Raw genomic sequence first — 22062 nt, 5'->3', positions numbered from 1 at the left:
ATGGAAATGGTCGGTGAGACGTACAACGTCGTTCTGCTGCACCAATTCTCTTGATTGGCCTCGCTAAAGGGGGAAACTGGAGTACCGCTTTGTTGTTGCTGCTGGTAGATTTTGTCTTGGTGTAATTATGCTCAGGGGCGAATTTGTGGAGTTCCTGGTAAATTGTCACGATTGATTTTGGGTCTTGACAAATTGATATATGTATTTGGTACATGGAATCTGTTAAATTGAATTTCTAACGGTATTCACTCAGATTGACGCTTTCGCTTTGATCTCGTTATAAGGTACCAAGTAACGAGAGATTCTGCTTGTACTATACCAATCTTTTCAATTGTTTTAGACAAAGATAATCCTTTTCTCAGATTCACATAAATGCATAATGCGGCCATGGCTGTCTTGCCCCATATGCGTTTCTACTTATACAGATGATGGCTGTAGGAAACCAAATCATTCATGCCAACTGGAGACACCTTTCCTTCCCCAAGACTCATTATTTTCGATCTAGGGTATGGTCCTCTATCATATATCCTCCATGATCTAAGCTGTAACCTGAGCAGGTTTTGGCTCTGCCTCTCCCTCAGCTTCAGCTAACACATCCTCCTCAAACTCTTCCTCAAAATCTCTGGGGGTGTATAATGGTCCTTCACCCGAAAAGTCAATTTCTGGGTCATCCTTCGCAATAACCTCCGCTTCTTGCCACGAATAATATCTTTCAGTCAAAACTTGTTTGATAGCTCTCTGTGTTCTCCGAACCTGTGATCCCCGAAATTAGCTTCCATTCTCAGTCCTTAAATTTGCGCGGCACACAAGCCAAATAGGACGTAAACCGAGATAACCACTCACAGTCATATCCCTCTTCTCCGCATCCTCATCACCATAACCCGCCTCCAATCTCTGCCTCTCGTAACTTTCCGTAGCAATGCGATTCCTCTCCTTGCAGCAAATCCACCAAAGTGAATGTAAATCTTCCCAACTTTTCCCCCTCAACTCTTCTGCGCTCCATGGTCTGCCATGACTTCCCTCCTCAGCTGGCGTGCTAAGTGCCTTGTCCTTATGCCTGAAAAACTCGTATAATCCGTGATTCTCATCAACCTTGACTTTTAATCGTTTCGATTCATCTAGGACTGGTTGGGGTAGTTTCGCATTGGATACTGAGAGAGGTTGACGGGGCCCCGTTCGTCTTTGAGTAGATACTCCGCGCAGACGGTTCATGTCCCGGGGATATAGGTGTGTGCTGCTGGTAGAGAAGGAGGTGGATTGAGTGCATGATGAAGTTGTGGAGGAGCTTTGTAGGCAGGGAAGGAGGAATGCTGGCGGGGTATTTCCTGCCTTTCGGAGTTGTAGAAGACTGCGAGCTACAGGTCGAATAACTGTAGAGGTCGACATCTTATGTTGAGGTTGTCAATGGCGATGCACTCACCGGCTCCAGATTACTTCCTCATCAGTCAAGAATCTCGAAAACTCGATAAATTATTTCGGTTACCGTATAAATTTGAGGTGGGGTAGAATTTTGACACCAAAAGCGCAAGTCAATGTATATCCAGAATTTATTGCAACCACATGACTTTAGTAACCACCTGTCACACAAGCATCCTTTTACAGTCTTTCGGGTGTCGCACAAGAAGTTTTGTTGCATATCGGATTTGCGCCCGATGCCTCAATTGAAATGCCCAACCTAAAGTCTCAACATACCATACCGAACCGAGAAATAAGCTGAAGCTATTCTAGGCCCCATCGGCTTTCCCTTTATTCTCCATCTATCTAACAATGCATACCATGGCTTCTAATAATCTATGATTGGGTTGATATGACATGTGCAACACCACCAATGCTGATCAAAACGGCACAAATGCACTATGCCGATGCCGAATGGTATAGTTGCATGTTAGACGCGACACTTGTTTCTTCGGGATAGCCATTTATTTCTTAGGTACAAAGCTGCTTGGGATACCTATCAATCTGAAGCCATGCTAGTGCGGTGGTACGATGGCGATATTCCAGCTGCGACTCGCACAAACAAATGCATAGATCCGCCCAGAACATCCATATCCTATTGCATGCATGAATTTGAAGTCACAGGAGCTGGATCTAGATTCGTTTGCATGTTTAGCTGTTTTGGTGCTATGTTCTACAGTCGTGTCTAGTGTTTGGTATTGGTTTCCAGGGAGCTGGGGATGATCGTTCCTGAAAGACGTCTTGTATTCTGTCAGTTATCATAGTAGCATTGCTTTTGATGGTTTACTGTTCCGATCTTCAAAGGTTAGATGGTGGTTGGTGATAATTAATGGAGGATCAATTTATTGAAGCTAGTCCCAGGAGGACAGAAAGGACGGGCCATCTAAAATATATGCTCTATTCAATATTCAATATCAAATTAAACAATCGGTATTTCAAATCGAAATTTGAACAAAAACATTGAGAAGTTATGAGCCTGTTGTACATTCCATACTATCAGTGTTTCAATGCAAATTGATGTCCTTAAGAGGTATTGAAATTCGAACATCTTCAATATCTGATTCTCTTCGAGTTATTTAGTGTACTGATTTTTCATTCACATGGAGGCTAATATCTAAAAGGTTGTCACATTCATTGGCAACTGGTAGTCTGAAAAGGGTATGATAGAATTGAAGCTAGCATGTAAAGAATGCCAGGATGGTTATATTATCTCCACATCTAAATGTACGTCTCCGCCTAAGCCTTATGCCCTCCACCGTTCCGAAGCTCCTCCAATGCACACTCAATCTTATCTAGAAGAGTACCCTAAGCAACGCCATGCATGGCAAACAGTAATCAAGAGGGTGACATTCTCGCATGCAATGACCCGGGTATCACAACAATTTGAAAGCCAAAGATCGATCGAAAATTACAAGAGGTAGACCATTCCTGCAGCGGCTGCAGCAAATGCACCTCCTGAGACAAAGTTGGCGGGAGCAGCAGCCTTGCTAGTTGCTGAAGAACCCGCGCTTCCAGTACCAGAAGCCGAAGGGGAACGAGTCGTGGAGCCGCTAATGGTACCGTTGGTTGAGGTTCCGTTCGTGAAGGTGCCGCTGGCGAGTGGGGCGATAGCGCTGGTTGGAGTTGAGGAATCAGAAGATGCAGTAGTGGCTGCTGCAATAGATGCGAAAGCAACGAGGAAGATGGAAGGCTGCATTTTGAACGTGGGGTGAGAATTGGTGATGAGGAAGGTGATTGACGTTGTTTTGGAAAGTTTTGGAGATTAAAAAGCCTGAGCTTATAGAATTGTAGAATTGTATGAATTAAAACGAAGGTGGTTTGTTTGTTTGTCTGTGAATGTATTTGCAAAAGAAAGCAGAGAATCGAATGGTTCAAATACTAAGCTTATTTATTTGTGTGTGGCAATAGGAAATTACACAGCCTTGTAAGGGGCACCACTTCTTGTCTCGGTAAGATTTATATATAGAACGATCAACAGTCCAGAATTCTGGAGGCACGGTGAATCATGTGACCTAAATTACGAGATTTTTAACATGAAATCCAAGTAAGACAAGGTGAAGCGAAGATCTTCTTGGATGTCAATTAATGTTTGAAACTTCTTCACCCCGTCTCATCTTACATACGAAGACAGTAGAAATGATTGCAAGAGAATACACCTATTCAACCTATCGGTGAAAATGAACTATCGTTCAATCTAGACCGGAAGGTCAGACTTTGTGATCATAGCGGTCATGGCAGACCTATAGTAATGTGTAAAAAGAAATTAAGAGGAGCGAGGCAATAGAATTGTGAGAGAATCAATTGATCCTTGAAATTGCTTCACTTGAAGTTGAAAGGTCTGATCGAGAGCACACCCTCATTTAAAATGTGCTATATTCAGACCGCATCATCCTGCTCAGAGAACCATATATTACCTCGAATGTACATGACGGACAATTTTGGAAATAAGTTTGTGGCACGAAGTCGCGACGCGAGGCGGTGGAATATCGAGTATTGATATACACAGCTTTTGTCGCACAGTACCGCCTCAACAATGCTTATTCGGACAATACAATAGCATCCCACTTTTGATGCATTGAAACACGGGCTTTTCCATGCATGACTCGCAAGAAAGTAGGAACGTGGCATTGTTGTTATAACAGCAAGACATCGAAGAAAAAATCGCACTGTCACAGTAGCGGAAACGGCGCGCCTGAAGAATAAAAAAATGGGCATGGAAGCGCAAAGAAATGGATCTGACCTCTCCCTCCCCTGCCTGACAGGTTGATTTGGGAGAGGATCAAGCATAAATCCTTGTAGATCTCGTTTTGGAATGCAACCTGCCAGCCTCTTCCGTTAAATAATGAGTTGTCTGGTTATCTGGCGGTCCAATTATGTATTAGTGAGACTTTTTAGTTCGATCCTTTTGACACGAAGCTCATAATGCAATTTGTTCAGATCTGACCCTTGACTTTCTCTCAGATCAGAATCACCAGATTAACGAATCATAAGCAACGATGGTCAGAACGCTGTGAATGCTGCTGATTTTATGTACAGGGAAAATACTCCTGTTACACCGCATGATGGATGCTTCGTACGCGGGTCTTGCAGTGCATCAACCCTTTCCAATCTTCTATCAAAGCAAGCGTTCAATAGGCCGGATGATGTATCTGCTCAACGTATGTACATCGTACCTCATGTAATCCTTTACAATCACCTGATATCGTACATTGGGGACTCGATACATGGAAAATCTCCAGGTCAGCATGTGGAGGCGAGCGGTGTAAAATTCCTTCGGCGCCATTACCATCGAGTGGTTTGTCAGTGATTCGAAAAGGGCACTTGAGGGAAATGCTGTCGGATAGCAAGGGGTTGAAATTCCCAACCTTCACGATGCCGAAGCTAGAGCAGCCAGCCAGCTAGATATTTGATCGCTGGCAGCCACGCATGCGTACGGAGGAAAACTCTTTTTGGGGATTCGAGACTTCCCTTCCGCTCTCAATAAAAGAGCAGTTTGTCGCCTGAACCTCGGTAAAGAAAAGTCAAAGTGCGGCATTGCATTGGGAATTTGGGCGGTATACTTCCATTCTAATATTGCGACATAATTGCACCAGTCACGAGTCGTGAGTCGTGAGTCGTGTTAGAGATTTACACAGTTTCCAGAAGAGAATATACTTTAGCCTCTGGGTGTTAGTATGGCTGCTTTGATTGGTGCAAGGTCCGAAGTTTATCGATACGAAATTGTTCAATGACTTGGCTCTCTTAGAGGGTATCAGTTTGACGTTTGATCTATCTGAATGGAATATTATGCGTTCATCAACCTTGTGAGCTGCAGACTGCAGTCGCACTGAGATATGTAGATAATACCATTGGCATAGGAAGAGTTACCAACTGTCTGAAAATCGGAATTGATCGATCATGCCATGATGCCAAATGCCAATGGTGATTCGTGAACAGGACGAGTTCTGCAAGGTTTAAGACGGATGGACAACCCAAATGAAGCAAAGAACCGGACTAGAAGCTGGGTTTAACTTTCATCCAAGCCTGTAAGCAGTTTAGGACGTATCCTGATTCCTGAGCGCTCGTACAGAGCAGTAAACATGGCCGCCTTGAATGATTGAGCATATCGACAATGCAGTGGTAGCGCCACACAGAAAAGGATAGCTTTTCGCTGGAAATTACATCACACGCCTCTCGCAATTGGCACATAGCCGCTGTTGTGCTTGGTCGCGGGATGGCTTATTTTTATCAATGGCTCAGAGCAGCCCGAACAATTCAATGATGACGACGACGAAGACGATAGTGGTAAGCAATCATATAGATCCCAATTTCGGGAGAACTGGGCGACTAGGTAGGAGGTAGCCAACAACAACATTGAGACTGGAGAGTTGGGAAGATGCCATACCAAGAGAAGTCTAACGGGACATTGACCAGTGATAGTCCGAATCGATAAGAAATCCCGAGCCTTTTCACAAATGAACAAGAACAAAAAGGTTACATGGTCCCTACCTAGCACCTGGCACACACACACATATTACTCCGTACCGCCACACCGTTTGTGTGTTTCTTCTAGATGACGCAGCACGCAGTCCAACATGGCTGGAATCCATGTCGTATGATTCGGCAAGTGTGCCGGGACTTTTGTGGAAAAGCAGCATGCAGAAACACTCTGTCGGCTGCTTGAGAACCCTGCGATTATACAATAAAATAACAAAACCTTCCCAAAAAAACAACTTATCGACGTTTGAGGTGGCAGAGAAAGGATCGTCAACTTCCATTTTCTCATTTGTTGTGATTGTGAGGAACCCATGGCCAACTTCTTGTTTTCAGTGACCACGGTAACTCGGGATTTCGGAATTGGTGCTCCTATTGGAGAGATCTTCTGGATATAAACTTTGCCCAAAAAAGAAATTTGAGCATTAAAGGAGTACTTCGTAACTTGTAGGGTGTCTGTATCCGGGAAAGGACCTGTCACCAGCCGGACGTGCGGCTTTGGTTGAGTTTCATTGCCTCACGATCATACTTGGCCGCATAGCATTCGTGGACGAGTGTGCGAAGGCAGCGTGGCTGTTCTGAAAGTGATGAAATGCATCAGGGCCTGAGCTGGCGGTAGCGTGCCAGTTGATGGACAAAGTAGGACTTAGTAGGACAATGTTTTGAATGTGTTGTACACAGTACATGATACTGCATCTGGCTTGCTAGGTATTAAGTTGTTTGAGGTAGATGATATCACGGAGCAAACCGTTTCTTGTGTTATCAGATGGTGCGTTGGTGACCTGTTATTGAAGAGTGGTAGGTAGTATTGAGCGTTCGACGATGCGACGAAACTTCGGGATTCACAAATGGATGGTTGGATGCGTCGAGGGATGCGTGGAAAAGAGGTTTGGGAAGGCTCAATCTTTATTAGTGGAAGCGGTTTGGAAGCACCATTGAGCTCTCGCACCAATGCTGTCGAATCAAGACTGTTTATTTCCTACATAGCTCACATACAAGCGGAAAGTCTAACTGCCACCTAGAGAACAGGCCATTGAACAAAAAGCATCGCGAAAGGATGGCGAGCTGAGTAGAACCGAACCTTGCCCACATGCCGGCCGGTAGATGTGTGCCTCGTAAGTTTGTCGATTCGAGATGAATTGGGAATCAGGCGATAATGCCATTTTCATCAATTCCATCGCCTACGCAGGAAATTCGGCAAAACTCTAAATACACGGTAGAAGAATTACTCTTGTTCTTTCGGAGTTCGAGAATCGAAAGGGTAAAACAAATTGGTCGACAAGGGTGCATTTTATTGCTGCTCACTGCGAAGCACCCAGCTGGGTATGGTGAGAAATTTACGACTTTTCCAGCATGACATAAACCCCCTTTACAAGAGAGTTTGGTAAGCGTCCATCGTCTGTCTACTCATTGCTCAACCAAGTCATAGTACATATACGGTAGATGGCTTTATCACACGGTTATTGACAGCATTTGGCCCGGGACTGAAAACATAGCGACTCAAGATTGATCCCTCTCTGTCAGCGAGATCCGGATGTCGATTTTGGGAAACTAACTTTTCGCAGGAGCCGTTTGTAGACTGCAGTACATACACACATCCCATACTTGCTACGTAGTGACCTGGGCCGAAAAGCATCTCCAGCTAGGAAGAATAGACATTAGTCAGCGGCATTTATTTACACTCTACGCTGCATCAAGTAGTAAAACACGAATGCGGCTTTACATAACAGAAGCGTGTAATGTGGGAAGCGTCACAGTAGATCGAGCAGCAGCATCTCGATAACCAGACAGACAGACGTACATGGAGCTCACCAGATGCCTCACTTCCTGGAGGAAACACAATGTAGTGATGGATTGGCAAGAGAGTAGACACTACGCATTTGCAACTAGAACACACATCTACCTAGACAAGACGTGCTGAATCGTTTGCTCGAGAAAGCAGCAGTAACTGGGTAAATGGAAGTATGAAGTCGACAAGAGTTTGAAGCAGACGTCTAAACTCTAAGTCGGGCGTCCTCTCTCTCCCTTGTCCTGTCTGCTCGATGGTGCTTGCCATGTCAATGCTTCGTCGAGCTAATGCGTTTTTTCGCTCTCAACCATCATCCCATCCTCACCGTTATAAATCCAAACTATTCTATTTCAATCCATGAACGCGAAGGAATATTCGTTTGGAAATCACTTGCATTCATTCTATCACCGAAAGAGGAACATCTCTTCGTAAAGCGGCATTATCTTATTGATTCAGGGAAGAAAATCCTTACTCATTCACCGCACTAAATACCGAACACTACCTAGTACTATTCAATTTTTCCCTTTTCCTTTTTTTTTCCCTCAAGAAGAGGCCGAGAGAGAGAAAATTTCTTGTGACGCCCTCTCCACTCAAACAGACGTCCGTCGTTTTTCTTCTCCATCTTACTACCTTTCTTGCCATCCATCTTCCAACCCACCGAACCTGCTCAGTGTCCACTCTTATAACTTTTCCCATCCGGTTTGAAGATTGATCGAGGAAAGGTAAAAAGGCAACAAGCATACCTTCCTTCCCGCATCCCACCCCCTCAATCTCCAGTTTAATAGACGCCGTGCTACAGAGAGACAGCTTTCAAACTGCTTTGGCGGATTCTTATTTTTTTCTGGCTCCTAAAAAGCGTTGAAGGGACCCTGTTGATCGACCGCATCCTCATACTCGCAAGAAAAAAAAAGTTCCCCACCACCGCGTTTATTTGCGCCCATCTTTGGACGGATAAAGTCTTCTTTGGATCCACTTATTGCTTCGAACACGAACATTCAGAGTAAACATCTTGAGCCTCAAAGCAAGACCTCGTCGCGCTTCGTTCAAGCTACCCCCAAAGTGTTCTCCATTCTCCATAACGGCCTCGATATCATATTGGTTACGGCGCGCATCACTCTTGACGCAGGGACCTTTTAAACTTTCTACGGTTCAGTCCCATTGACGAGACCTGCAATACGTACATCCGTTGACGGAAAAAAAAAGAAAACTCGAAAACTTCTCTTGTAAATATTTCGACGCGACAAAACCAATTGGGTCGCAGTCTATCACAGTTCCGTCTCACGAACTAGATATCAAGATCCAGTCACATAGACGGTGTAGCGGAAGTTTTTTGTGATTGAGTAGTCGATCGTTCAGTCAAGAAAGTTCGAACTAAAAAGTCCACACTCGTAATGGACAACGCGCAATATCATTCAAACGCGATGAGCAACGGAAACTCGCCATACTCGCCGCTTCCTGGCATTTCCCCTCACCAGCTTCAACACAATTCGAACTTGCCTCCTCACACTTTGCCGCCTCTTCAACCGCAGCAACACGCTGCCATGCAACAGCAGCAGCAGCAGCAGCAGCAGCAGCAGCAGCAACAACAATCATGGAGCGCGCCTCATACTCCCCGCACTCCCGGCACCCCAAACACTCCAGGATCTGCTAGCTTAGGATACCAGCAGGTTGGGGCACAATCAAGGCCTGCACAAATGATGTATGGAAATTCTTATCAGCAGCAACCCCCGCAGCATCAATACCGTCCTTCGCCCTCGATGATGCCTCAATCATCTGGCGCGTTATCACACAATCAGCCAATTGCTCCAGCTCCTGCAAGTAGTCGAGGCCCCCCTCTGAGACCAATGCCGGCGAGCAATGTCCCACAACATCTGTCGATGCATTCGGCTTATTCTCAGCCCAATATGCTACAGCAAGTGCTTGCAGAAGAACCTCCTACCCATGTAGTGGGTTCGCAGGGCCGAAGAGGAATATTACCTAGTGCTCCGGGTCGGCCGCAGGTCACTGCTACTGGTCCTGGATCCACAAAAAATGCCATGATCCCCGCAAAGGATGCTGATGGAAAATTTCCTTGTCCTCACTGTACTAAAACGTACCTTCACGCCAAACATCTTAAGCGTCATTTATTGAGACGTGAGTATCTCCCCATTATCATATCTGTCGACTGTTGAATGAGTCTTTAACGTTCCGTAGATACTGGAGATCGTCCGTACATGTGCGTACTTTGTCGTGATACCTTTTCTCGCAGTGATATTTTGAAACGTCATTTCCAAAAATGTTCAATTCGCCGTGGAAACCCTACCGGAGCAAGTCACTTGTCTCATGCACAAGCACATCTAAAAAAGTCACACCCGGGACCAAAGGCACATCAAACAATGGGCCCCGAATCTGATATTATGGGTATGAATGGCATGAACGGCATGCCAAACAATGGTATGCCAAATGATGGCTCAATGCACCCATTTGGTGTTGTTCCCGACGGAAGTATTGCCGATGCTAGCTCTAACCTAACAGATGATCAAGCTTCGAAAGCTTCGAACGACCTTCAGCGACTGGGCAACCCCGATAACAGAGACCGAAGAATTGGTGGGCCCGCTGCAGGCGGCTCAAGTCGATCGAGTTTTGATCAAGGATACGGAGGAGGGATGCCGAGTACTATGTCTTCCGCTATGAACCCTGCCATGGCATTCAGTATGCCAAATGGACAGAATGGTCATTCTTACAGTCAGAGCTACGATTTTGCTTCTCAAGGCAACACTGCTAACTTGCATGCGCAGTCGATGGAGGGAATGTCAACTGTTTCTAACGGACGACCCTCGATGCCTGTCTATGCAGGAGCGAACGCCAGCCAACATTCGATACTCGAATGGCCTCACATGCAATCGAACGGTCAAAACAACTTCATGACTCCTTACAACAACTCGAACCTCGCGAATCAACAAATGCAAATAAAACAAGAACCATACAACTCGAACCTCGCCAACTCACAATTACAAATAAAACAAGAATCTTCTAACCACGGTTTCCTCACTGGTGTCTATCCTGGTGCTTCCGATATTCCTGGTTCCGATTTCTCCAATTGGAATATTCCAGCTCCAAATGATCCGCTCCAGCAAATTTCAAGCCAATTGCTAAATTTTTGCCTTTCCACAAATCCACAATTCAACGCTCGCAGCCAAGAAATTAGAAAATTCCTCTCTGCCGACAATATTAAACACTTTCTTGAACAGTTTAGCAATTTCCAGGGTCATTTCCCTATCATCCACATGTCAACATTTCGTATCACCGATTCTTATGAAGGTCTTCTACTAGGTATGATCTGCATTGGTGCAGTTTACTCTGATCGTATGAGCCCAGCCCAAGTACGCGAGATGATGGAGATTGTAAAGATGGTTATAGAGTCCAACTCTCAAGTCTACTCAGTGATTTCTCGCGCACCAAATGCTGATTATGCCAATGAACCAATCGGATCATCCAAATCTGAGATTGAACAAATCGCAGCGATTTTCTTGATGCAAATGCTTTTCACATGGCATGGTACACCACTGCAGCGCGAGAAAGCCCGACGTGACTTCCCCATGGTTGTTTCTTTGGCCAGAAGGGCAGGTCTCACACAACCAATGACCACAAACTCTTTCAGCGTTTTGCACCAAGGTCATGTAAACGTCGATGCTTTTGTTGCCGCAAATTTCGATTGGAACGCGTGGGTTGAGCAGGAAAAGAGATCGAGACTACTTTATATGATCTTTCTGTTAGATTCCGCTTTGGTTATTTTCTTCAATATTGCCCCTGCATTTGATGCACTGGAGATTCGCCTTCCTCTTCCTGCAGATGACGCTGCATGGGAAGCTCGTAGTTCTGCAGAGTGTGCTGATGCTCTCGGTCTCAATGGTGCCGCAGTCTCGGCACAGAAGAACCCTGAAGGTAGCCGTCGACGCAAGCAACCAGAAATGCACACCGTGCTTAGAACCCTGATGCATCACACATATGAAATGCAGCCAGGAACCACGAACTTATTCTCCAAATTCGTTCTGATTCATGCCCTTCATGTACAATTGTGGACTGCTCAAAAACAGATGTCACAAGAATCTGGACAAATCACTGCATCCTTAAACAGTGGAGCAAACACACCATTAAGTCAAAACGATTGGGTAGTTAGGAGCGGGGATCAAGGCGGCAGTGGAGCACCAAGTGCGAACAACAGTGGCCGAGCAACTCCTGTCGATGGCCAATCTGCACATTCTCATCAGCTTCTGAAAACTGTTACAACCGCCTTCGAAAAGTGGAAGAAAGCTTGGGATGAGGATATCAGTGTCCAATATCCTCCAGGATCTTCTTACTCTCGCCGTTTCGGATTCTGCCGCGATGGCGCACATTTTTACTGGCTTCAAAAGTGTATGCTTTCTCAAAAGCCCGATTGGCAGATGCCTTCAGACCAAAGATTCACACATGTGATTCAACTGTTGAAGTTTTCCAAGCGATGGGCCTCCACCGACACAGCAAAAAGAGGAGAGGAGCCTGGATCAGTTAGCGACATTGACAAGGACTTTGGAGTAGCGAACTTGACACTAGACATGGCTCAATTGTTTAGGCCAGTAAATGCAAAGACCGATTCTCCGGTGCAGGGTGTACATACCAACATTTAAGAGCGAAATGATACGAATAATACGTTTGGGAGGGGCAACTTATAGACGGTTTTTATTGCATTGCATGGGCGTTGTTATATTTTTCTTTAACTTTGCTCCATCTAACAGCGTCGAGGTTTACAACATTCGGTTTCAAGAAAAGTTTGCGTGGTTTTATATATTAACATTGCATTTGGCGGCGAATGGATGCGCTGTAGTTAGAGGTCTAGCAATTTTTGTGTTGCCGAGGATTTTATTTCATTCACATTGTTGTCCCTGTTCAACATCACATTTCATTCAGATTTCGGGAAGGGGGAAATGAAGGAAAATGTTATAGACGGATACCAGCTTCTTTGAGCGCTGCATTAGATGGCCTTGCTTTTTTCTCAATTGGTTCCTTGTTTATAGAGACGTTATGATGGGTTGTTGGGGGGAGAAGATGAGGTGTCCTTTGACCGGGATGATAAAAAGCATATGAGACAATTTGGGTGGAAGAAAAGAGGATGGACCTTCGCTCACGCAACAGACAAGGACAAAAAAAATACAATTTCACCAGACCAAAAACATACATTTTGGTATTGCAATCTCATGCAGCTTTAGCTTGCTTGCTGGATGAGATAGTTGGCGGGACAGAAAAAGAGCGCGATAAATAGAAAGGGTTGTGTGTATTTTTATATGCAAGACTTTCCTATTTCTTCACAGCTCAGCTTTTTCGGGGGTTGCGCTTGCTTGCTCTTTTCAGGTGTTTGTTTATTCTTTGCTACTTTTACATTGCGTTACACAGCTTGAGGGGAAAATTTGGGGCGGAATGCATGGGTATATTGGGATGGGTTAAGATAAAACGATTGATTGGTACCTCTTGATGAAACTCTTTTGCTAGGAAGAGAAGAAATTCGGGGGGTATTGTATTATACACTAGATAGAATAAAAAAAAAATTCAAAATTTATAAAAGGGAGTTCTTATGTATTGCTTTCAGATCCTGATTGTCCTGTGTTGTGCGTGAGGTGGAGGAAGTAAGAAGAGTCGGTCGTAAAAATATGTTTACTTCATTGCAGTGTATAAGGTTATCAAACGAGTGAAGTAGCTAGAAATAGAATAGGAGGAGGGATTTGTTAAGAAGTTTGACTTGGAATGGCTCGCAACGGGAATGAGAATGAGAATGGGGAATGAGAAAATGGAGAATACTCTTTAGTAGATATAAGATGTAGGATATGATGTATGGTTTGGGAAGTATGGAAAAGGCGGAGACGATCTGGGTTTGTGGGAGAGGTTCGGAGGGGGGTAGACAGGAGAAGGGAGGGATAGAATAAGATATGTGCGGAGAAAATAGTGAGATGGGATGTGACCTGGTGGGGCGAGGTGCGGTGAGATGTTGAATCTGAATGTGTAATTTCTGCTTTCTGCTTGTGCTTTTGCTTTTGAGAAGTACCTAGTTAGATATTTAGTGACTAAGAAAGTCGAGCTATCCACATGCTTTCGGCGAGAGGCCAACTAAAGCATCAGATTTCCTTCACTTGCATAACAATAAAATATCAAGACGGCATGCAGAGAAATAATCTTCATTTGATTCGATATATTTCAATACCAATATCTCCAAAGAAGATGTCCGCAATAATAAACACTAACGAATCGCTCATCTATAAAAGCGCCGTTGAAGGCAATGATATCTCAAGTCCGTCCAAGTACGTGCCCCATTCCATTAAAAAAATATTGGCCGTTGCTTTTATAAACCCCCACCCATTCCCTTTCATTCCATGTTAGAGATCGTTGAGATCCCTTTTTGAACGCCAAACTTGTTGAAGTTTGCCCATAAACACCAGCGCTAAATGCAATGTTAAATGCCATAAAACCATTGTGAACCCATCCTCATGCATGTTGAATCGTAAAATCGTGTTGAAAAAGTTTAAGTAAGTATAATCATGTTGAAAGTATTAATGGCCATTGGCCTCTCCGTTTGTTAGTGGGACGGTTTGGGGCTCGATAAATCGTACACCATCAACGTCACCACTCTCGGAGGTTTCGAAAGGTTCGTTGAGATTCTTTACAGTGAGCCCATCGAAAAGTGGGAAGAGCCCATGTGACTTGTGGAAGTCGTTATGAACTAAGTTTTATGTTAGCTTTAGTTGCAATTTCAAAATAGAGGTTGAAAATCAACTGACCAATATTGACAAGATACCATGAATCCATAATGGATTCAATGAGTCCACGACTTGGGCTAAGTGCGGAATGGCAATGAGCCCAGTCTGTTCCCAGACGGAATGCCTCATCTTTCCATGCCAAGAAACTAATGGTTTCGACAATAGTAGGTTGAACAATCTCCTTGCCAGGGAATACTCCCCAAGTGACAGCGTTCGGTCCATCACTTTGTGCGTTTGTTTGCACGTCTCCAGTCTTCTTGACAGCATAGTATGTCAGATCGGGTTCGTGCTGGATACGACGCACTAACTCTGGCATCATATCAGGAGCGACCAAAAGTTCCAAATAAGCTTTTTGGTAGACGTAACCATTGGTGGGTCCCCAACCATAAACGGGATCAGATGACTTGACACCATCAACAGCAGGTTGAGAGTTGATGGTAAGAAATCCACGACGATTGAGCTCAATCAAATCAGACTTAATGATATCTGCTTCGCTTGAGATTGGAGCTTCACTCCAAGGAAGACTTTCTATGCCACTCTCAAGGTAACTGACGAATAGTTCAGCGATATCTTTGATAGACTTAGGCTGACCCCAGAGTTTAATGTTCTGTTCGTTGCTACCCTTCAATCCGATTCCATAAGCATCCAATTCACCAAAGGCAGGAGATCTCGAGTCTCCCCATCTACCGTTGGGAAATTCATCCCAATCTTGGGTTCTAGCCACGTAAGACTTGTTTCGGTTTTTCCAGAAAATTGGACGAACATCTTCCTCCCTACGACCAAGGCCAAGGGATTGTCTCCATGGAAGTGCGTGCTTCAATGGACGTTGGTTTGACGGAGTCAAACTAAGTTCTTCGAGTACCATACGAGTTGCCTGAGCCAAATTCATGGTGTAGAAATGTAGATGATGTACTCCAGCTTCAATGATTCGACGACACATCTCAGCAACTAGATCTTTTCCAATGTTTCGTACAGCAGCATCATCATTCTTGACCTCTTCGAGAGCTGCACTCCACTTTGGTGGAATCTTGCACCCCATGTGGTTACATCTTCGAAGGAAACTTGCGTATGTGTTAATGGGCATAATTCCTGGGATGACAGGAACGTTAACACCTCTTGCTTTGACTTTTCCCAGCCAATCGATGAAATTGTCGACATCGTAGAACATTTGTGTGACAATAAAAGTAGCACCCGCATCAACTTTCTCCTTCAAATGGTCCAATAACAAATCTTCGTCGTCCTGGTCATCGCAACCCTCGGGGTATCCAGCAACTCCGATATCAAAATGATTGCCATAAGTTTGACGAATATGGTGGACAAGATCTTTCGCGTATTGAAATCCTCCTTCAGTTGCTTCCCACTTTTCCTTTTCTCTCGGTGGATCTCCTCTAAGAGCAAGAATGTTCGTGCAACCAGCTTTGTAGGCATTTCTGAGAGCTTCATCGACCTTCTCTTTTCCCATATCGGTACAAGTTAAATGCATGCAAGTCTCCAATCCATATTGCGATTGAGCCACTCCTACCATCTCACAGGTCAATTGAGCGAGACGACCACCTGCTCCCCAGGTAATATCAATGAAACTAGGTCCTAACCCATGCATGCGGTCCATACGATCGTAAAGATTTTGTACACCTTGAGCAGTTTTTGGTGGGAAAAATTCGAAAGAGAAAGAGGGATTGCCCGACCTTTCAGCCTCCGAGAGCATGTCTTTGATGTGCATCTTGAAAGTTAAGGATCTGCAAATGGTGATACTGTTGAATTGATGTAGAAACTGAAAACAAACGATGTTAGCAATAATTCACTGAAGCCTCTGAGATAGCTGGGTGGTGAAGGTGGCTTCAAACCGTGAGGTTGTCAGATTTGTATCGTATCCACGCCGCAACGCTTTCACCAATGGCAGAATCGAAGCCCTGAGCAACCCAATACAGATTGGCAGATTGAGTGTAAGGGACGGTAGTGAAGCGTGGTACCTTTTTATTGCCTTTTGTGAAGATATGCTCTTTTCAAGGAGGCTAGACTAGATCCTCGGAATGATAATATAGAATGAAGAGGACTAGATGGATACTAGCCAAAATACCTTTTACGAGCCCAACGATCTGCTACGTCTCGCAGCATGTACTTGGATTGTTTTGTATTGATGATTGTACTACGGAGGTTTGCTGCAAACAAATTGGGGGTGAAATACTGGTAGATGTACAAAGCTAAGAGAGGGAGGTGGTAGAAAAGGTTCCAGAAAATTATGTAGATGTCAATCGAGACAAAATTTGGTCCAATGACAGTGTATCAACTCCACAATTCGCAGTTCCCTCCAATGGTGGGCGTGCAATGAACAATAGAACAATGAATTCCCAATTCTCAATTCTCAATGCTCAAGACAATTGCAAGCAGAACGATAAGAGAAGGAGACACATCTTATCAATACTTATTACCTAAGTACTTTTTCAACTCTTTTTCGGAGCATGGAAGCTTGGTCTCACTGTTGAAGGGTGTCTGTTTGTACAGTACGACCACTTAATTTCGCGGAGCTTAGTGCTGGTGGTGTTCCCTACAAAATTTGTCACCAAAACTTTCGGGCGCCGAGAAAATTGCCCCTCATACGGCACGCCACAGAGTCCCATTTTACCATGAGATGGTTCCGACTGTGTGGAGACGAATATACCCCCAAGTGGTATATCTGGATTCCGCGAAATCAAGATGGTCCAAAAAGAGGCACTATCCTCCAATGCCGGACCGGACATCTATCTAATGCTGTTGTTATTGTTTTACACTATGTAGTTTGAACTATCTCTTGCTTTATCTCTACAAGAAAATCGTCACAAAGGATTCGCCTCCAGTCTCTCAACAGCACCGCCAATAAACTTGAGAATATTAACCAACGCCAGCACTCCATGTTTTCATCCCTGGATATCATCACAACATGCCATTTGCATGCTAAATTCTAGACCGACAAGAATGCCAATTAAACGAAAACACTATTGTTGTCCCGCACCATCTTCATCAGTCCGCAGGCCGTTGAATTGAGTGCCTTGGTTGGCAGTACTCAATCTTGCACACAATCCCAGTAACACCACAGTTTCCGTGGCAGCATAATGGTTAAGAGCATCTAGCAAAATTTGCAAATGCTTGCTAAAGTTGAACTCGTATTTCTTGATGATCTCATACATCTTTTCGAGTCGAGCTTCATCAAAACCTCCCTCCGAAAATGGGTTCCCATTGTTAGGTTCCCCATTTCTAGAACCCCGGTCACGCTGGTAGCGAGCCCATTGCTGCGAGTTCATGGTACTGGGTCTTTCTGTGCCCAGTAAATCCGTGTCGATCTTCTCCAATTCTCTTGAGAGCCATGACGTGAACGTTGCGAACATAGTGCAGGTCGACATTAATTTAGAGTGAATCTGTAAAGTATTAGTAGAGCTTAACGAGGCAATAATTATGGATAAACATACCCTCAAAAGTCTGCTGTTCGTAAGCATGCACTCCTTCATACACGTATCAAGGAAGTCGACATGATCTTGCATGAGTTCATCGACTGTTCTGACGGCTGGTGTCTTCCCTACTTTATCATCTTCTTTTGCATTGAGTCGAGCCATCAAACCCTGCCAGTTTGGTTCGATGACTTCAGATGTACAAAAGTAGAGAAGTTGCTGCACAAATACCAGCATTCTTGCTCGCAACGTAAACACTCTTCGCTTCCACAGTTCAAGATTTCGATTTGAGCTTTTGTGAGACCAAGTAGCGGCCCGATTATGTGTTTGCCAACATGTGACAAGCTGTTGCTCGAGATAACGCAAAGACAACAGATATCGAAAGAGTGCTTGATATCTCCAGACTGTCTTCCTACTGATGACAAGAGACACTGGGAATGGGACAGAATAATCAAGTTGAAGAGAAGTAAACCCTACAGCAGCCTTATCGTTCTCTGTGACTGGTTGAGCAGGAGTTTGTAGTGATTCTCCCTGTTCAATGCCAGATATATTGACTACTCTGGTCAACATATTTGTTAAGCTGATATCATTCATCTCAACTTTGATGTCTTCCTTGAAGGGATCCTGGGCGGCGACACTTCCAGGTTGTCGAAGAACAAGATCAAGTAATGACTGAAGCTTACTAGTATTAACAGCTTTGAGAGGTTTTCGCAACTCAGAATTACCGAGCTCGAGGAAATAAGAGAAGAAGTCCGAGCGATCCAAGAAGAAATAGTGCTTCAAAGACCTCAAACGTGCAGGCAAGGAATGAGCAGTCAATAACAGGTTAAGTAAAGACTCATTGGCGTGCGCGTAGGCACTATTGACATTTTCCAGAAATCGATTATCATCAAATGATCGAGGAACGTCTTTCACCTCTTTGCTCACATCGACACCCCCGCATTCACGGACGACATTCAGATACTTACCGGCCAAGAGAACTTTATCTTTCACGCCTTCTAATTGAGGAGGTACATCAGTATCCCTAATCGTATATCGTCTCTCCCAGTACTCGTCGGTATAATCTTCCTCCAACCTCTCCCTCTTTATACTCTTCTGTTCTCTCACTAAAAACTCCGCGTGTGGGTCTTTAATGCTTCCGTGATGCAACCACTCGTTGAGCATTACCATGTAAGGACGACTAGCATCTCTCAACAGTGAAGTCAGGAGAGACCGAGCGGCTGGATCACCAGACATTGTCTCCAGTCGCTTCGTAATGAGACCCAGTACGCTTCCACCTTTGCAAATCTTTTTACCTGGAATATTCCCAAGCCCAAGGTCTCCACCCTCACGGAGACTTTCTAGGATATTTTCGAAGTCATCCATTCCATCCCCATCTTCCTCATCTTCCTCAAGCATAGAGTTCCTCTTCAATATTTCATGGGCAAGCGAAGATAACTGAAGCATCATGTGGCTTGTGGGAAGAGTATGGAGGTTTAGAACGTGTAAAGTAAACGATGGGTTGGTAAGAAATTGGGTTTCAAGCTGAGCGATCAAAATGAGGTAATCTTGTAGGAGTTTCCTCATGGCAGCGCACAATGCATGGTTGACAGCTCCAAACTCTTCCCGGCTTTGTACTTCAACAAATGCCTCGGTTGCGCCGTAATTTGTAGCCATCTTGAGCATGGTCGTAGTTAGGTCCTGTAAACTAGGATCCAAGCCAGGTAAAATCCTAAAGCTGGGACCAGCAAGACGATCCTTCTCAATGAGGGGATCATATCCCTTCCCAAATCTAATATATTGCCCTTCATATCCCATGAAAACAAACAGAAGATCCTCCAATATAGCTGCCTCTTGTACTTCCAGAGACAATTCGTGAAGGGGCTGAGGCTGTAAGGCTTGTGGAGCTTGAGAAGCAAGTGGTGGAATGGAGATTCTGGACGCTAATGGCGCAGTTGTATGCGGCACTAAGGATACTTGCGGATCCCATGGCAATACTAAAATCGTAACATTTAGAATAACTGCATAATTCCCCCCTCAGAAGGCACTTACCAGGTTGGGTTTCGACTTTTGATGCTTTTGGCGGAATCTCTTCCCCGCGCGATCTAGATGTATCATTGGCCCTGGGACGTTCCGTAGGTGCGCGACGATCCGGACTTCTTGTTCTAGACGTCACTGTCTCTCTACTTGAGATATGCACCCGTTCAGTCCTCCTCTCGTCTACCCCTCGATTACTCCGTTGTGAGCTCGATTGAGCTCTTCGGTGATTCGATTCCGCAGCTCCTGGTGGCGGCGAAGGACGTCGGCGTACATCTGGTCTCTCATTCCTTGTGCCAGCCAGTGCGGACGGTGGGCGAGATCTAGGATTATCATTCGACCTTCGCTCAGACTGTGAAGAAACTCTAGCTTGCGAAGACATAATTATCACATCTGGGGTTGTAAATTATGAGCACGAAGAAGTCGAGAAGATCTTAAATTGAGAATGGCAACTAATTGTATGCGACAGTAAACCGTATATCTCCATTGCCGTGACTATTAAATTATTTTCTATAGGTCCTATCTTTCCCCCTCTTCACGCGTTTCGATACAATAAACTTCCTTGAGAGACGTGTAGATTACGCTAAGCCTATTTGACCTTAGTAATCTTGCTACCAAAGCCTCAGGAACAGGCCTTTTGATAGCTTCGCATGCCTGTGCTTGCCTAAAGTAGCTCCTAAATCTGATAGCTACCAACCTCTGTAACAAGCTGTTCGTTCATAACGTCAACGTTCTGAAATTATCTCTCTGCGAATACCCTCAAGTTACTTATTTGCATTCAATCAGCGCATTCCATCGAAACCTTGTCTCTTCGTCAACAAGCACATACCTTCTCTTACTTTTGCCAACGGCTGTTTCTCAAGATGTTTATTGCAAGATCCGAATATGGTGAGTTGCTTGAATGCTTTCTGCGGCGCCTATGCCTTCGTTGTACCAGCTAACAAATTCGCAGATCGGGGTATCAAGTATGTCAAAGTCTTAGCTGCAACAAACATCCCACATTGCAGGTCAATATTAATATAATCCCAGCACCTTTTCCCCGGAAGGTCGTTTGTTCCAAGTAGAATACTCTCTAGAGGCCATCAAATTGGGATCAACGGCAATAGGAGTTGCAACCGGTGGCGGAGTGGTTCTCGGTGTTGAAAAGCGCGTAACCTCTACTTTACTCGAAACATCTTCCGTCGAGAAGATTGTCGAAATCGATCGTCACATTGGATGTGCCATGTCAGGACTTCAAGCAGATGCACGATCAATGGTAGAACACGCCCGAGTCGAATCTCAAAACCACAGTTTCCACTATAACGAACCTTTAAGAGTCGAGAGCTGTACTCAAGCCATCTGTGATTTGGCCTTGAGATTTGGTGAGGGTGCGGATGGAGAAGAGAGTATCATGAGTAGACCATTCGGTGTTGCTCTTTTGATTGCTGGATACGATGAGGATGGACCACAATTATACCACGCTGAGCCAAGTGGAACCTTTTACAGATATGATGCAAAGGCTATTGGCTCAGGTTCAGAGGGAGCTCAAGCCGAACTACAGAACGAGTTTCACAAGGTACAACAAGATACATGATCACCTATAAATGATTTGTCACTGACCTAAACCTTAGTCGCTCACAATCGAAGAGGCAGAAACTTTGGTGTTGAAGACGTTGAAGCAGGTCATGGAAGAGAAATTAGATTCAAAGAATGTGCAATTGGCTAGTGTCACCAAGGAGAAGGGTTTCCGAATTTACACTGATGAGGAGATGGCAGCTGTTGTTGAACGCTTACCCGCGAATTAAGATTTCGAATAACGAGAAAAGTCTGGATTCAATCTAGCATGGACTAGTCAATTTTAGGCATCTTAATTGACATGAATGAATGACATTAATGCATATGGAAGTCTTACTTGTAGAAGATCGTTTGACTATACATTCCGCTTGTAGTGCGTTATACTAAAATTTACGAATAAGAAAGTTGCAATGTATCTGAAATTTCCTCGGAATCCTGCCTACTAGTGTATGGAAAGGCAATGGACAAAACAAATATCATGCCAAATCCTATCCTCAAAACTCTTCAGTGCCACATTTAAGTCATCTCTTATCAGGCTTAAGTTCTAATGATGTTGTTCAATTTAATATCCAAACCTGTGGGCCAAGGG

The 22062-nt window shown here is 44.5% G+C and overlaps 6 protein-coding genes across 9 annotated transcripts; 2 read left to right on the top strand and 4 right to left on the bottom strand.

Moving 5' to 3' along the window:
• Window positions 1-206: 206 nt before the first annotated feature.
• Bcmrpl4 lies at window positions 207-1484 on the bottom strand. Its single transcript, XM_001547698.2, has 2 exons — window positions 844-1484; window positions 207-753 (listed from the first exon to the last, which is right to left on the bottom strand). Exons 1-2 carry the CDS (start codon window positions 1384-1386, stop codon window positions 538-540), a joined length of 759 nt encoding a protein of 252 aa, XP_001547748.1. The 5' UTR covers window positions 1387-1484; the 3' UTR covers window positions 207-537.
• A 1086-nt stretch (window positions 1485-2570) lies between these two features.
• BCIN_07g06380 (hypothetical protein) lies at window positions 2571-3286 on the bottom strand. Its single transcript, XM_001547699.2, has one exon. The coding sequence runs from the start codon at window positions 3149-3151 to the stop codon at window positions 2864-2866; it is 288 nt and encodes a 95-aa protein (XP_001547749.1). The 5' UTR covers window positions 3152-3286; the 3' UTR covers window positions 2571-2863.
• A 4924-nt stretch (window positions 3287-8210) lies between these two features.
• BCIN_07g06370 (hypothetical protein) lies at window positions 8211-13305 on the top strand. Of its 2 annotated transcripts, XM_024694232.1 has the most exons (3): window positions 8211-9850; window positions 9911-10441; window positions 10495-13305. In XM_024694232.1, exons 1-3 carry the CDS (start codon window positions 9109-9111, stop codon window positions 10521-10523), a joined length of 1302 nt encoding a protein of 433 aa, XP_024550021.1. In that variant the 5' UTR covers window positions 8211-9108; the 3' UTR covers window positions 10524-13305. The 2 variants fall into 2 exon arrangements, with proteins under 2 accessions (XP_024550021.1, XP_024550020.1); XM_024694231.1 differs by having other exon boundaries at window positions 9911-13305.
• A 582-nt stretch (window positions 13306-13887) lies between these two features.
• Bcmet13 lies at window positions 13888-16872 on the bottom strand. 3 transcript variants are annotated; one of them, XM_024694229.1, is made up of 3 exons: window positions 16326-16872; window positions 14503-16252; window positions 13888-14444 (listed from the first exon to the last, which is right to left on the bottom strand). In XM_024694229.1, the coding sequence occupies exons 2-3, from the start codon at window positions 16199-16201 to the stop codon at window positions 14275-14277; spliced, it is 1869 nt and encodes a 622-aa protein (XP_024550019.1). In that variant the 5' UTR covers window positions 16202-16252; window positions 16326-16872; the 3' UTR covers window positions 13888-14274. The 3 variants fall into 3 exon arrangements, with proteins under 3 accessions (XP_024550019.1, XP_024550018.1, XP_024550017.1); XM_024694228.1 differs by having other exon boundaries at window positions 16452-16872; XM_024694230.1 differs by having other exon boundaries at window positions 16559-16872.
• A 348-nt stretch (window positions 16873-17220) lies between these two features.
• Window positions 17221-20430, bottom strand: Bcspc97. The gene is made up of 3 exons (XM_001547706.2): window positions 19935-20430; window positions 17925-19879; window positions 17221-17873 (listed from the first exon to the last, which is right to left on the bottom strand). The coding sequence occupies exons 1-3, from the start codon at window positions 20299-20301 to the stop codon at window positions 17454-17456; spliced, it is 2742 nt and encodes a 913-aa protein (XP_001547756.1). The 5' UTR covers window positions 20302-20430; the 3' UTR covers window positions 17221-17453.
• Window positions 20431-20603: 173 nt separating this feature from the next.
• Bcpup2 lies at window positions 20604-21888 on the top strand. Its single transcript, XM_001547707.2, has 4 exons — window positions 20604-20807; window positions 20872-20884; window positions 20949-21474; window positions 21530-21888. Exons 1-4 carry the CDS (start codon window positions 20783-20785, stop codon window positions 21701-21703), a joined length of 738 nt encoding a protein of 245 aa, XP_001547757.1. The 5' UTR covers window positions 20604-20782; the 3' UTR covers window positions 21704-21888.
• Window positions 21889-22062: the final 174 nt, after the last annotated feature.

The sequence above is a fragment of the Botrytis cinerea genome, chromosome 7 (genome assembly GCF_000143535.2).
Source record: "Botrytis cinerea B05.10 chromosome 7, complete sequence".
In the NCBI taxonomy this organism is placed as follows: Eukaryota; Fungi; Ascomycota; class Leotiomycetes; order Helotiales; family Sclerotiniaceae; genus Botrytis; species Botrytis cinerea.
This window is presented reverse-complemented; position numbering and strand designations above follow the sequence as displayed.